The 14,368-nt window shown below is 36.6% G+C and overlaps 1 protein-coding gene across 1 annotated transcript in view; it reads right to left on the minus strand.

Moving 5' to 3' along the window:
* ALKBH8 (alkB homolog 8, tRNA methyltransferase) overlaps window positions 1-14,368 on the minus strand; it is a 42,933-nt gene that overhangs the window by 25,593 nt on the left and 2,972 nt on the right. Inside the window, 5 exon segments of the mRNA XM_003357273.3 lie at window positions 1,358-1,462; window positions 3,399-3,494; window positions 4,670-4,801; window positions 7,979-8,216; window positions 11,009-11,144. Of these exon segments, the coding sequence (XP_003357321.2) occupies window positions 1,358-1,462; window positions 3,399-3,494; window positions 4,670-4,801; window positions 7,979-8,216; window positions 11,009-11,137 (700 nt within the window). The 5' untranslated portion in view covers window positions 11,138-11,144.

Below are 14,368 nucleotides of genomic sequence, written 5' to 3' on the forward strand. Positions count from 1 at the left end.
TGAGGAGCATCCATGAGGACACAGGTTCAATCCCTGGCCTCTATCAGTGGGTTATGGATCCAGCGTTGCCTTGAGCTGTGGTGTAGGTTGCAGACACAGCTCAGATCCTGCGCTGCTGTGGCTGTGGTGCAGGCTGCTGGCTACAGCTCTGATTCAACACCTAGCCTGGAACCTCCATATGCTGCAAGTGCGGCCCAAAAAGACAAAAAAAAAAAAAAAAAAAAAAAAAAAGAAAGAAAGAAAACTGGAGTTCCTGTTGTGGTGCAGTGGAAATGAATCCAAATAGGAACCATGAGGTTGCGGGTCAATCCCTGGTTAAGTGGATTAAGAATATGGTGTTGCCATGAGCTATGGTATAGAGGTCGCAGACTCGGCTCAGATCCCGAGTTGCTGCGGTGTAGGCCGGCAGCTGTAGGTGCAATTAGACCCCTAGTCTGAGAACCTCCACATGCTGCAGCAGGTATGGCCCTAAAAAGCAAAAAAAAAAAAAAAAAAGGCATTATCAGTGGAACAGGATACAAAGCCCAGAAATAAACCCAAGTATTTATGTCAACTAATCTATGACAAAGGAGGCAAGAATACACAATGGAGAAAAGACAGGCTTTTCAATAAGTGCTGCTGGGAAAACTGGACAGCTACATGTAAAAGAATGAAATTAGAACATTCTCCAACACCATACACAAAAATAAACTCAAAATGGATTAAAGACCTAAAAGTAAGGCCAGGAGTTCCCATCGTGGCGCAGTGGTTAACGAATCCGACTAGGAACCATGAGGTTGCGGGTTCGGTCCCTGCCCTTGCTCAGTGGGTTGATGATCTGGCGTTGCCATGAGCTGTGGTGTAGGTCGCAGACACGGCTCGGATCCCATGTTGCTGTGGCTCTGGCGTAGGCCGGGGGCTACAGCTCCGATTGGACCCCTGGCCTGGGAACCTCCATATGCCGAGGGAGCGGCCCAAGAAATAGCAACAACAACAACAACAAAAGACAAAAAAAGACCAAAAAAACAAAACAAACAAAAAAAAAAGTAAGGCCAGATACCATAAAACTCCTAGAGGAAAACATATGCCTCCTTTGCTTTTAAAGCAATCTTCTCCCTCTCTAAAAAACATGTTCAGAGGGGAACAAAAGAAAATGACAAACAGCAACTGTGTCAGTTTGTTTACACTTTGAGATGCAAATTCCTTAAAAGACAGAGTGTGGAACTGCAAGGGATGAAAATTAACACAGGTTGACAAACATAAGCAAATTACTCATTTTGATTCAGTTTGAGCTCAAAAATAGTATCTTTGCTCTTAGAGTTACACAATCCACTTAGTTATGAAATCTGACTGGAATTTTAAAAGAAGAAACACTCACCATGCCCAGGTTCATACTGGTTTACAGTCAACTGATCAGGTTTATGTTTAATGAAACCTTCCTTCAACCATTTCTCCAAAATGCTATCACAAATGTCAGGAAGACCTAAAGTCAGTAATTATACAGGTAAAATATATTAAAATATTTACTTTGCATGTTTTACCCAAGAATAAAAAAATGGTCATTGTGATAAAAATCACACAGCTTTTCATTTAGTAGCCAGCTCCAAACATAATAGTCAATTCATAAGCGAAGTAAAATAAGAACAAAAATTTAAGTATCTTTCAAAGTTATTTTGTTGATTTTATCAAATGTACAAAAGAAAAATTTCACAGACAGCAGTTACGGTATTTTATTTCATATATATATATACACACACACACACACACACACACATATATATATGTATTTTTTTTTTTTTTTTGGTCTTTTTGCCTTTTCTAGGGCCGTTCCCGAGGCATATGGAGGTTCCCAGGCTAGGGGGTCTAATCAGAGCTGTAGCTGCCAGCCTATGCCACAGCAACGCAGGATCCAAGCCGCATCTGTGACCTACACCACAGCTCACAGCAACGCCAGATCCTTAACCCATTGAGCAAGGCCAGGGATTGAACCTGCAACCTCATTCATTTCCCCTGAGCCACAATGAGAACTCCTAAATTTCAATAATTTAAATTATTTCTCTTTAAAAGACACTTTTCAAAGTGGAACTAACTTTTATTGTAGTCATAAATGTTATTTAATGAGGCAAATAAAACACTTAAATAAGATCAAAGCCATAAAAATACAGAAAAACTTAATGCCGACAAAGAATTCTACCAAAGGACTAATATCTAGATTTTATAGTAAATTTTTATTAATATATTAAACAACCTATTAGAAAAAATTGGCAAAGAAGATGAAAAAGAATTCATGGGAAAAGAAATTAAAATGGCCAACCTCACTAGTAATCAAGTCATTATAAAGTTAAAAGTTTTATGATAACATATGTTGTTAGGGTGAGGGGAAGGGGGTACAAACTTGGAGAGAGTATGCTGGTACAGATTTTTAAGTGTGCAATTTGTCAGTGTCTATTAACATTTTAAAATAAGCATACCTGTGACACAATTCTAACAACAGTTTTCCTTGAGAAACCCTTGCTTAGGGCATAAAGAGGTATAAACAAAGATATTCACTGTAGCACACCTCATAAAAAAGCTAAAAACTAGAAATAACCTAAGTGTCTACCAAAAGGAAACTAACTGGCACTCACTCTGGCAGCACATATACTAAAACTGGAACAATGCAGAGAAGATTAGCATGGGCCCTGTGCAAAGATGACACACAAATTCTTGAAGGGTCCGTATTTAAAAAAAAAAAAAAAGGAAACTAACTGAATAAGCTAGTTCAATAAAATGAAAAACTATATAAGATCTCCAAAACATATTAGGAAAGAAAAAGAAACAAATTGAAGTGATACATATACAATTTATAACATATAATATAATACTACATGTTAATAATGATATACTTTTATAGGCTATTTTATGTAAACTCATTTATAAGGACAGAAATAATATACACTAAACTGCTAATGGTACTACTTCTGAAGAGGGATATGGTAACAAAAATCATGTTCAAGAGAAATAAATTTAGCTTTATCTGTACATATAAAATTTTGAACACAAAACTGCACTATTTAGCTAATTAAAATGTATTAAACTTAATTAACTGTTTCATCAATGATATTTTTTTGGCCACGCCTGTGGCACATGGAAGTTCTTGGGCTAGGGACTGAACATGAGCCGCAGCAGCACCCCAAGGCACACCAGATCCTTAACTCACTACACCACATGATATTCTAATATATTAAAATTGTTTTCAAAATAGCACTTACTATTTATAATAATTACGTGGAATTCCCATGGTAGCGCAGTGGGTTAAAGGATCCAGCATTGCGGCAGCTATGGTGGAGGCTGAAGCTGTGGCTCAGATTCAATCCCTGGCCAGAGAACTTCCATAAGCCGAAGGTTTGGCCGTTAAAACAACAACAACAATTACTTACCCCCAGGTAATGGTTTATCTTTATCTACATTGTTATTCTCATAGTGGAATTCATAGCCAAAATGTTTTACTCTTCTATGTTTTAAGGATTTTTGAACTGTATGAAGAGAAGAAAATAAGCTATTGGGAGAAAAAAAATTTCATTCCTTTATATATTTCAAAGTCAACTTTATGAGTAAGGACTGGTTTAGTAATGGTAACATTTGTTAACAGCTAAATTATTATTTTTAATAATATCTGCTCTTCTAAATCTAAAATAGAAACAAACTTAAAGGGATTTCACCCAACAAGCTCAAAGAGCTAAACACGTCCACTGCCACTCACAAGATTGCTAATGATCTAGAAAGAGTCAGACTAACTAATCTGCAAATTTCTCCAGGAAGTTCTTACTACATTATAATGATATGGTACTGAACTGCTGATTCCTCATAGGAAATCTGCCTTAGGGTAGAGGGAATCAGATAAGGTAATATACAGTCTTCACTGGGTATCCTTGGAGGATTGGTTCTCTCAAATATCAAAATCCAAGGACACTAAAGTCACTTATATATAATAGTGCAGTATTTGCCTATTATACACACACAGCTTCCACATCCTCAGACATAGATTACTTATAATACCTAGAACAATGTAAATGCTATGTAAAATAGCTGTAACTACAATGCAAATGATACGTAAATAGTTGCCAACATGCCACGTGGTCGAGAATGGCTTTTTGAAACTTTCTGGAATTTTACCCTTTTTTTTTTTGTCTTTTTTAGGGCCACACCCACAGCATATGGAGGTTCCTGGTGTTGGGGTCCCATCAGAGCTGTAGCTGCTGGCCTACACCACAACCATAAGCAACGCCAGATCCAAGCTGCATCTGCAACCTACATCATAGCTCACAGCAATGCTGGATCCTTAACCCACTGAGTGAGGCCAGGAACCAAACCTGTGTCCTCATGGAAACCAGTCAGATTCATTTCCACTTCTATTCATGGTTGATTGAATCTATGGATACAGAACCCACAGATAAGGAGGGACAAGGGCTTATGTGAAAGGGCTTAAAATATTAGCTCTACAAATGTTGTCTAATAAATATTAATCAGTTTGGAGTTTTTCACTGATACCTATATAAACACTATTTATTACTAATGCTCTTAAGAATTGTTGGTATGGATCCTGGGTACTTTCAGTAATTTTGAGGAAATATTAGTTTCAATAAACCAAAGGAGGAGAAGGAAAGATGGCATTATACATGGCATTTTGTAGATTTAAAGTTTTACTTACAATTTTGATTGTCTGTATCTTCAGTCCAGTTAACACTTTCCAAAAGCATTTTTTCATCATCAGAAGAAATAATTTCTTCTATTACCATGAGGCCTGGAGGTAAGGCTTGAAGCTCCAACTCTTTCCACTGTGCTGTGGGAAACCAAATTAAAATAGTTCAACATACAAAACTTAAAGTTCCAATAGCCATTTATCAGTTCATAAAACCCCAATCCTCATTTTTCAGAAATAAGAATGCTGAAAGGCACACAAAATATTAAAAATGCAAAAATAAAGACCAAGATAAAAATTATGGTACTTTTTATCTACCACAATTATCAACAGCAAAAAGAACAGTATTTACTTAAATATTTTGTTTGAACATGATTGAGCCCTTTTTAATCTCATTAAGAAAGGTTTCTCATAATATCTACAGTATGCCCCTCCATAAACAAATTAGATTCTAAATATCAAATACAAAAATTTAAATACTCATTTTTTACCCTAGCTTCAAGATACTAGCTATTGTCAAATAATAGAAAAGTGTAAAATAACAAAATTTTTTAAAGAAATAAAAAATTGTGTGAAGAATTATTTAGCATACATTAAAATAATTTAGGTTCCTTTATCCTTCAAAGTTTTAGATAAGCATAAGCTCTAGAAGGAAAAGAAAAAAGAACTTATGATTAGACAAAGGCAATAGTGTAGTTCATGTTTATTATTAGGGATTTGATCATTCATGTTGAGACATGATTTCTGAAGCTTTTTTGCTTAAGAGTTTTCATCTTTGAATCATTTAATATAAAGATTCACAAAAATAATATAAATAATAAGTAGGTTTTATTAATATCAGAAATATAAATAGTGAATCATCTGATAAGTATTTACCAAGTGTTTATTATATTCCAGGCATTATATTATTAATTCAAATTACTAAAGGCCAACTTAAAGAATTTCTTAAAGACAGATAAAGTAATTCATATTTCGTTTTCTAAATATATATGTATTTTTAAAAATAATTAAAAATACATTGTATCAGAGTTCCCATCGTGGTGCAGCAGAAACGAATCTGACTAGGAACCATGAGGTTGAGGGTTCGATCCCTGGCCTCGCTCAGTGGGTTAAGCATTAGGCATTGCCGTGAGCTGTGGTGTAGGTCACAGACACGGCTCGGATCTGGTGTTGCTGTGGTTCTGGTGAAGGCCAGCAGCTATAAGCTCCAATGAGGCCCCTAGCCTGGGAACCTCCATATGCCACAGGTACAGCCCTAAAAAGGACAAAAGACAAAAAAAAAAAAAACAAAACCCTCTTATATTTGTTTATTCAGTGGCTATCTGGTAGTAAATACCAAAACGAATATAAAAAATTGTGATACAGTTCTATTCTCTATCATCTCTATTAAAAATGATTTCTGAAGTTATAAACAAGTTTGCAACAATCTTAGAAATACATCTAGATCTAATGTAGGATTTCAAATATAAAACACTCCAAAACTCATTTCATGCAATTTCTTATAGTGTTCAACATAGTAAATTGGGGAAAAATAAGGACAATATTTTCTACGAAGATTTATTCCTAAACCACTCAATTTTCAAAAATGGATCATAAGCACAAAATATGAAAATAATCTAGTTTTCAAAATCTAAAAGCTTAAGTTAGATTTAAAATTAAGTATATATAGACAATGAGAATTACAGCTTCTTTTTTTTTAGGGTCACACTGCAGCATATGGAGGTTCCCAGGCTAGGGGTCGAATCGCAGGTGTAGCTGCAGGCCTACACCACAGCCACAGCAACACCACATCTGAGCTGCTTCTGCGACCTACATCACAACTTACAGCAATGCTGGATCCATAACCCACTGAGTGAGGCCAGGGATCGAACTCACATCCTCATGGATATTAGTTGGGTTTGTTAACCACTGAGCCACAATGGGAACTCCAAGAATTACAACTTCTAAAATATATCTTTAAAGGAGTTACAGTTTCCTTGGGTCTTATTTTAAAAAACATAAATTTGATCAGTTTATACTCACCTACCCACCCACAGCATAACTAAACCAAACTCTTTAATTGCCTAAATAGGGTACAAATGAATATAACAGAAGGAAGTTACATGTCTAAATCAAAATTTATCTCAATATATCTCATTTCCACAGGTCAGTAGTGAAAAGATGCAGTAATTCTCGCAGCAATCTTTAAATCAGCCTGTAAAGCTTTTCTTTAAATTAACTTAATTTAAATAAAATTAATTTAAAAATTAGTTCTAGGAGTTCCCGTTGTGGTGCAGTGGTTAATGAATCCAACTAGGAACCATGAGGTTGCGGGTTCGGTCCCTGCCCTTGCTCAGTGGATTAAGGATCCGGCGTTGCCGTGAGCTGTGGTGTAGGTTGCAGATGCAGCTCGGATCCTGTGTTGCTGTGGCTCTGGCTTAGGCCGGAGGCTACAGCTCCGATTCGACTCCTAGCCTGGGAACCTCCATATGCCGTGGGAGCGGCCCAAAGAAATAGCAAAAAGACAAAAAAAAAAAAAAAAAAAAAAAATTAGTTCCAAAAGCCACACAATAATGTTGAACAGTACAGATATGAACATATGCACATTTCCATCATGACAGAATGTTCTACTGGACAGCGCCACTATAAAGCTTTAGGGATCTCTGGGGGTTAAAGATGTTCCTTCATAATCATGAACCTTGGCACATAATCATTTGGATCACAATTAATTCTTAAGTGATTAAATGTAAGTTTCTGGGGGGGGTCACTGTAAAATGAACTGATGATTTGAATCTTCAGCACTGAATTTCGAAAAACACAATTAGGTAGCAGGGTTCCAAAATAAGTAACAGACATAATAAAACACATTGTTAGGTTGGTGGGACCAGCTCCTTAGAAGCAGGCTGTCTAAATCACCTCCCTTAAACTATTAGTCCCATGCCTGTACAAAACAGGCACTTAATGTTCATTAAACAAAAAGGGATTGCTTAACTGGTGTACTATTTTGTTTACAAACTGAAAGTTCCAACTTAGGTATGAAAAAACTCACACAAAAGCAAAAAGCATTTTGGAAATGCTGAGTGGCAATGAACCCGACTAGAATCCATTAGGACGTGGGTTCGATCCCTGGCCTTGATCAGTGGGTTAAGGATCTGGCATTGCAGTGAGCTGTGGTGTAGGTCATAGACATGGCTTGGATCTGGCATTGTTGTGGCTGTGGCATAGGCCTGCAGCTACAGCTCCGACTCGACCCCTAGCCTGGGAACTTACATATGCTGCATGCAGGTGCAGCCCTAAAAAGACAAAAAATAAAATAAAAAGATAATTGTATGATAATACCTTTTTCCACAAAACTCAAGTACAGAATGATCTTTTGTCCTAAATCATCCACTATTTCTTCTCCATTGAGAGTATCATAGGCTTTCTTGGATTCTTCTATAGTTGTGTATCTTACAAATGAGTAGGGCTTATTAGGTGGCATTAAGAGAGCATCCACCAATCCACACTTCTCTAAAACTGGGAACAGCTGGTTCCTACTCACACCGTTACCCAAACCACCATTGGCAACAACCAGGCTCTTAAAAAAAAGAAGAAAGTACTATGAGCAATTGATATCAACCTATCATTTTTAAATAAGGTTTAAAAATAAAGTATTGTAAACAATATTGATTTTTAATAGCCTTTTCAATGAAACATTTATTTCTTAATGACCAAACTAAAAGATAATTTTCACTGTTTATAAATTTAACATAATGAAAGAGAAACAGGAGGCAGAGAAGAAACAGGATTTATATAATACTTCTTTTTTGCTAAACACTGCGCTATATGCTTTTACCTACTTAATCCTCATTAACGTAATCTTCACAACAATCCTACAAAGTGGGTAATATTAGCCACATTTCATAGAGAAAGAAACTGAAAATCAGAAAAATGAGGTTAAGGCAGTGATTAGTTGGAGCTGAATTTCAAACCTACTTCTGTCAGTTTCCAGACTGAATTTCAAACCTACTTCTGTCAGTTTCCAGAATCCATACTTTTGATACAACTATTATACAATGTATACTAACAACTAAAGGTAAAGGCATAACCAAGAAGAAATAATTGCAAGTTCTATTGAACAAAAAATAGGAAAAAATCCCTCTGAATCCGAGTTATTCCATCACTCTGCAATTAAATTTTTTTCCTTTGTAAGCATGCTTAATTCTATCATTTGCAGTCCTGTGCACCTTTATTCAAGACACTGGCGGGAGGGGTTGTGGAAGGGATGAGAGAGGTCTCCTATTTTTATCCTGGTGCTTACAGCCTTAGTGCCCTTATAGTCTCCGTACTTAAAACACTCTATACAATGTTAAGATCTTTCCTTTTTCTTTTCTTTCTTTTTCTTTTTAGGGCCTCACCCAAGGCATATGGAAGTTCCCAGGCGAGGAGTCGAATTGGAACTGCAGTGTGGTATACCACAGCCACAGCAAGGTCAGATCCAAGCTGCATCTGTGACCTACACTGCAGTTTGCAGCAATGCGGGATCCTTTAACCCACTGAGAGAGGCCAGGGACTGAACCTGCATCCTCATGGATACTAGTTGGGTTCCTGACCACTGAGCCACAACAGGAAATCCAAGATCTTTAAACTCTGTAGCATAACAAAAGTAAACCATTGATGGCCTACTCTCAATTTCATCATTTATAGCAGGTATTGGCAAGCTTTTCTGAAAAGGGCCAAATAATAAATATTTTAGGTTTTGTAGGTCATATAAGCATCTGTCACATAGTCATGTTTTATTTTTTTAACAGCTCTTAAAAATATAAAACTTACTCTTAGCTCACAAACCAGATGGACCTGAAGAGAATTTTCTGCCAACTCCTGATTTACACGAAGCTGTAGTTTACAGCATAATGTGTTAGATTTCATATACATAAAGTGGGAACATCTAGAAGCTTATTTTAAAAGACTATCAGGAGTTCCCGTTGTGGCACATAGGAAACAATTCTAACCTATTATGTACTCCATCCTTTTTAGAGGGATATTGTTTTAATTCTCTGAAATCATTATTAACAAAATCTAAGTATGGGCCTTTTAGCTGCTAATGTTAAACTTCCCTCAACAGACAACTCATTCCTAAACTATGATGCAGCACAGAAAACAGCATAAGCATGACGTAAGGGAAGAGTACTGGTCAGAGAATCTAGAGATTTAAATTTTAATCCCAGCTTCACCTTCTAAATCATATGTCTTTGGCCCTCAGTTAGAAGCTAGCAGCTAAGCTTCCTTACTACTCTTGTCCTGTATCTTTAGAACAAGAAAGAATATCATAAGAATATTTTATATTCATGTGGCATTTTAGTGACTAGGAAGTACAATCACATATATGTTCTCTTTAGAATCTAACAATCCAATAGGACTAAAAGGTATGTAATACTACAGCCTTACACATGAAGAAAGCTGAGGTCACAGGTTACTGCTCAAGTATAAATAAGCAGAGAAGCTGAGTTAAAACTAAGTTCTTCTAATTCAGACCCCAGGAAGTGTGTGTGTGTGTGTAGATACAGATGTATCATTTAATAACTGCCCATCAGATAATTAGAAAGCTTTGTAAATAAGGTGTAATAAATAAAAAATGTTCCAGGAGTTCCAATTGTGGTTCAATGGGTCAAGAACCCAACTCAGCCTCCATAAGGATGCGCATTTGATCACTGGCCTCTCTCAGTGGGTTAGGGATCCAGCATTGTCACAGGCTGTGGCACAGGTCACAGATGCAGCTTGGATCTGGTGTCACTATGGCTGTGATGTAGGTCTGCAGCTGCATCTCTGATTTGATCCCTAGCCTGGGAACTTCCATATGTAGCAGGAACGGTCATAAAATGAGAAAAAATAAAGTTTCATAACATATAATCAAAATACTTTATAATAGAGATGACATCAGGAATAGAAGAAAGAACACTGAATTAGGTACAAAAGATCTAGCTTTAGGTTTCTAAGCAGTACCTTATATCAATGGACATATCACAACCTCTTAGAATCTTAGTTTTCTGAACTATTTCATAAGGGTTTCTAGGAAATTAAATATAATAATGAATATAAATATAAATATGCTCTGTAAACCATAAATAGTTCTACAGTGTTATTGTTATTAATAGGTAACTATAACTTTTCTAGTTCAACCAACACAATCAAAGGATATTTAATCTATACAAGACTATGTCCCAAAATATATATAAAGTTATCAGGTCCTATCATATGTATATTTAACAGAGATTATAATACATGATGGAACAATTATAGCCTTTTTCTCTGGGCAATTACTAACGAATATTACTAGAGCTAACATGGCAATACATTTACATTCAAATGATAATGATAATTTTAGGTCACCTGAGTGGCATAGAACACTGTCTCAATGCCTTCATGTCTCAGCAAAGTATGCCTGGCTTTAATCTGTTTCCTTAAGAGCTTCTTCTCATTTTTACTGAGTTTGTAATTACTTTGGCAGTTCTTGTCCATGGCAATACTAAAAAAAAAACAAAACAAACAAACAAAAAATGTCAACCCTAAGAGTCTCAAAGGGACAACTGTAACAATGCTATTCATATATTTTACAGTTTACAAATATTTCTATGTAATCTTTTTTTTTTTTGTCTTTTTGCCATTGTTTGGGCTGCTCCCATGGCATAGGGAGGTTCCCAGGCTAGGGGTCGAATCGGAGCTGTAGCTGCCGGCCTACATCAGAGCCACAGCAACTCGGGATCTGAGCCGCATCTGCGACCTACACCACAGCTCACGGCAACACCAGATCCTTAACCCACTGAGCAAGGCCAGGGATCAACCCGCAACCTCATGGTTCCTAGTCAGATTCGCTAACCACTGAGCCACGACAGGAACTCCCTATGCCAACAAATTTGACAACCTAGAAGAAATGGACAAATTTCTATAGGCATACAGCCTGCCAAAAATAATCAAGAAGAAACAGACCAATTGAACAGACCAGTCACTAGAAATGAAACTGAATGTGATAAAAACATCCCCTACAAACTGCAGAACCAGATGGCTTCACATGTGAAGTCTACCAAACATACAAAGAACTTAAACTCATCCTTCTCAAACTTTTCCAAAGACTGAAGAAGGAACACTCCCAAAGACATTCTATGATGGCACCATTATGACAAACCCATAGCCAATATAATACTCAATGGAAAAAAGCTGAAGGCCTTCCTGCTAAAATTTGGAACAAGACAAGGATGCCCACTATCACCACTTTTATTAAACATAGTATTGGAAGTGCTAGCCACAGCAATCAGACAAACAAAAGAAATAAAAGGTATCCAATTTGGAAGAGAAGTGGTAAAATTGTTACTCTATGCAGATGACATGATAGTATATATAGAAAATCCTAAGGACTCCTCATAAAAACTACTGGATCTGATTTAAAAAAAAAAATTCAGCAAAGTAACAGGATACAAGATTAACATTCAGAAATTGGTTACATTTCTGTATACTAACAATGAAATATTAGAAAAGGAATATAAAAAAACAATACCTTTTAAAATCTCGCCCCCCCAAAATTAAATACCTAGGAATAAACCTGACAAAGGAGGAGGTGAAAGAACTTATAACTACATAACTATAAAACAATAATCAAGGAAATTAAAGAGGATTCACAGAAATGGAAAGATATTTCATGCTCCTGAATTGAAAGAACATCATTAAAATGGCCATACTACCCAAAGCAATCTACAGATTTAATGTGATCCCCATCAAATTACCCATGACATTTTCCAAGAACTAGAATAATTCAAAAATTTATATAGAGCCATAAAAGACCCAGAATTGTGAAAGCAATCCAAAAAACAAAACAAAACAAACAAAACAAAACAAAACCAACCAAGAGGCATAACTCTCCCAGACTTCAGACAATATTACAAAGCTACAGTAATCAAGACAGTGTTGTACTGGTACAAAAACAGACATATGGATCAATGGAAGAGAATAGACAGCCCAGAAATAAACCCAGACATCTATGGTCAATTAATCTTCGACAAAGGAGGCAAGAATATAAATGGGAAAAAGGACAGTCTCTTCAGCAAGTCGTGCTGGGAAAACTGGACAGCTGCATGTAAATAAATCAAACTAGGACACAACCTCACACCATGCACAAAAATGAACTCAAAATGGCTCAAAGACTTAAACATAAGACAAGATACCATAAAACTGCTAGAAGAGAACACAGGCAAAATGTTCTCTGACATCACTCGTACAAATGTTTTTTTTAGGTTAGTCTCCCAAAGCAAGAGATATAAAAACAAAAATAAACCAATGGACCTAACCAAACTTAAAAGCTTTTGCACAGAAAAGGAAACCGTAAAAAACAACAAAAAAGACCTACGGAATGGGAGAAAATAATTTCAAACAATGCAACCGACAAGGGCTTAATCTCCAAAATGTACAAACAACACATACAACTCCACAGCAGAAAACCAAACAACCCAACTGAAAAATGGGCAAAAGACCTGAACAGACATTTCTCCACAGAAAACATAAGGACAGCCAATAGGCACATGAAAAAAAAATGCTCAACATCACTAATGCTCAACATCACACTGGTCAGAATGGCCATCATTAATAAGTCTACAAATAATAAATGCTGGAGAGGGTGTAGAGTGAAGGGAACCCTCCTACACTGTTGGTGGGAGTATAAACTGGTACAACAGCATGGAGGTACCTCAGAAAACTAAATATAGAACTACCATATGATCTAGCAATTCTACTTCTGGGCATGTAAATGGACAAAACTTCCCTTGAAAAAGAGACATGCACTTCAATGTTCACTGCAGCACTATTCACCATAGCCAAGACATGGAAAAAATCTAAATGTCCATCAATAGACGACATTAAGATCCATTAAGATGGATTAAGAAGATGCTATACATATACCCAATGGAATACTACTCAGCCATAAAAAAGAACAAAATAATGCCATCTGCAGCAACATGGATGGAACTACAGACTCTCATACTAAATGAAATAGTCAGAAAGAGAAAGACAAATATCATATGATATACCTTATATGTGGAATATAAAATATGGCACAGAGGAACCTATCTACAGAACAAAAACAGGCTCACTGCCATGCACAGCAAACTTGTGGTTGCCGAGGGGGAGGAAGTGGAATGGACTGGGAGTTTGGGGTTAGTAGATGCAAACTTGCATTTTTTTTTTTTTCTTTTTAGGGCCACACCTGCAGCATATGGAGATTCCCAAGCTAGGGATCGAATCAGAGCTATAGCCATCTGTTTATACCATAGCTACAGCAACACCAGCTTTTTAACCCACTCAGTGAGGCCAGGGATTGAACCTTTGTCCTCATGGATGCTAGTCAGATTTGTTTCCGCTGAGCCACAACGGGAACTCCCCAAACTTGCATTTGGAGTGGATAAGCAAGGAGGTTCTGCTGTATAGCACAGGGAACTGTATCTAGTCACTTGAGACGAAACATGACACAGGATAATGTGAAAAAAGAATAAATAAATATATATATATATATGTAAACTGGGTCACTTTGCTGTACAGCAGAAACTGACAGAACATTGTAAATTACATTTTAAAAAATTAAAAAAAAAACTTGACCCAACTCCAGCATGGCTTAGAGCAACAAATGCCATGTTCTAGAATGACCAAGCTCCCCATTAAAATGCCTGCCTGAGAAAACTTAAAAGCTGCCAGAAAATTTTACTATTT

The sequence above is a fragment of the Sus scrofa genome, chromosome 9 (genome assembly GCF_000003025.6).
Source record: "Sus scrofa isolate TJ Tabasco breed Duroc chromosome 9, Sscrofa11.1, whole genome shotgun sequence".
Lineage (NCBI taxonomy): Eukaryota > Metazoa > Chordata > Mammalia > Artiodactyla > Suidae > Sus > Sus scrofa.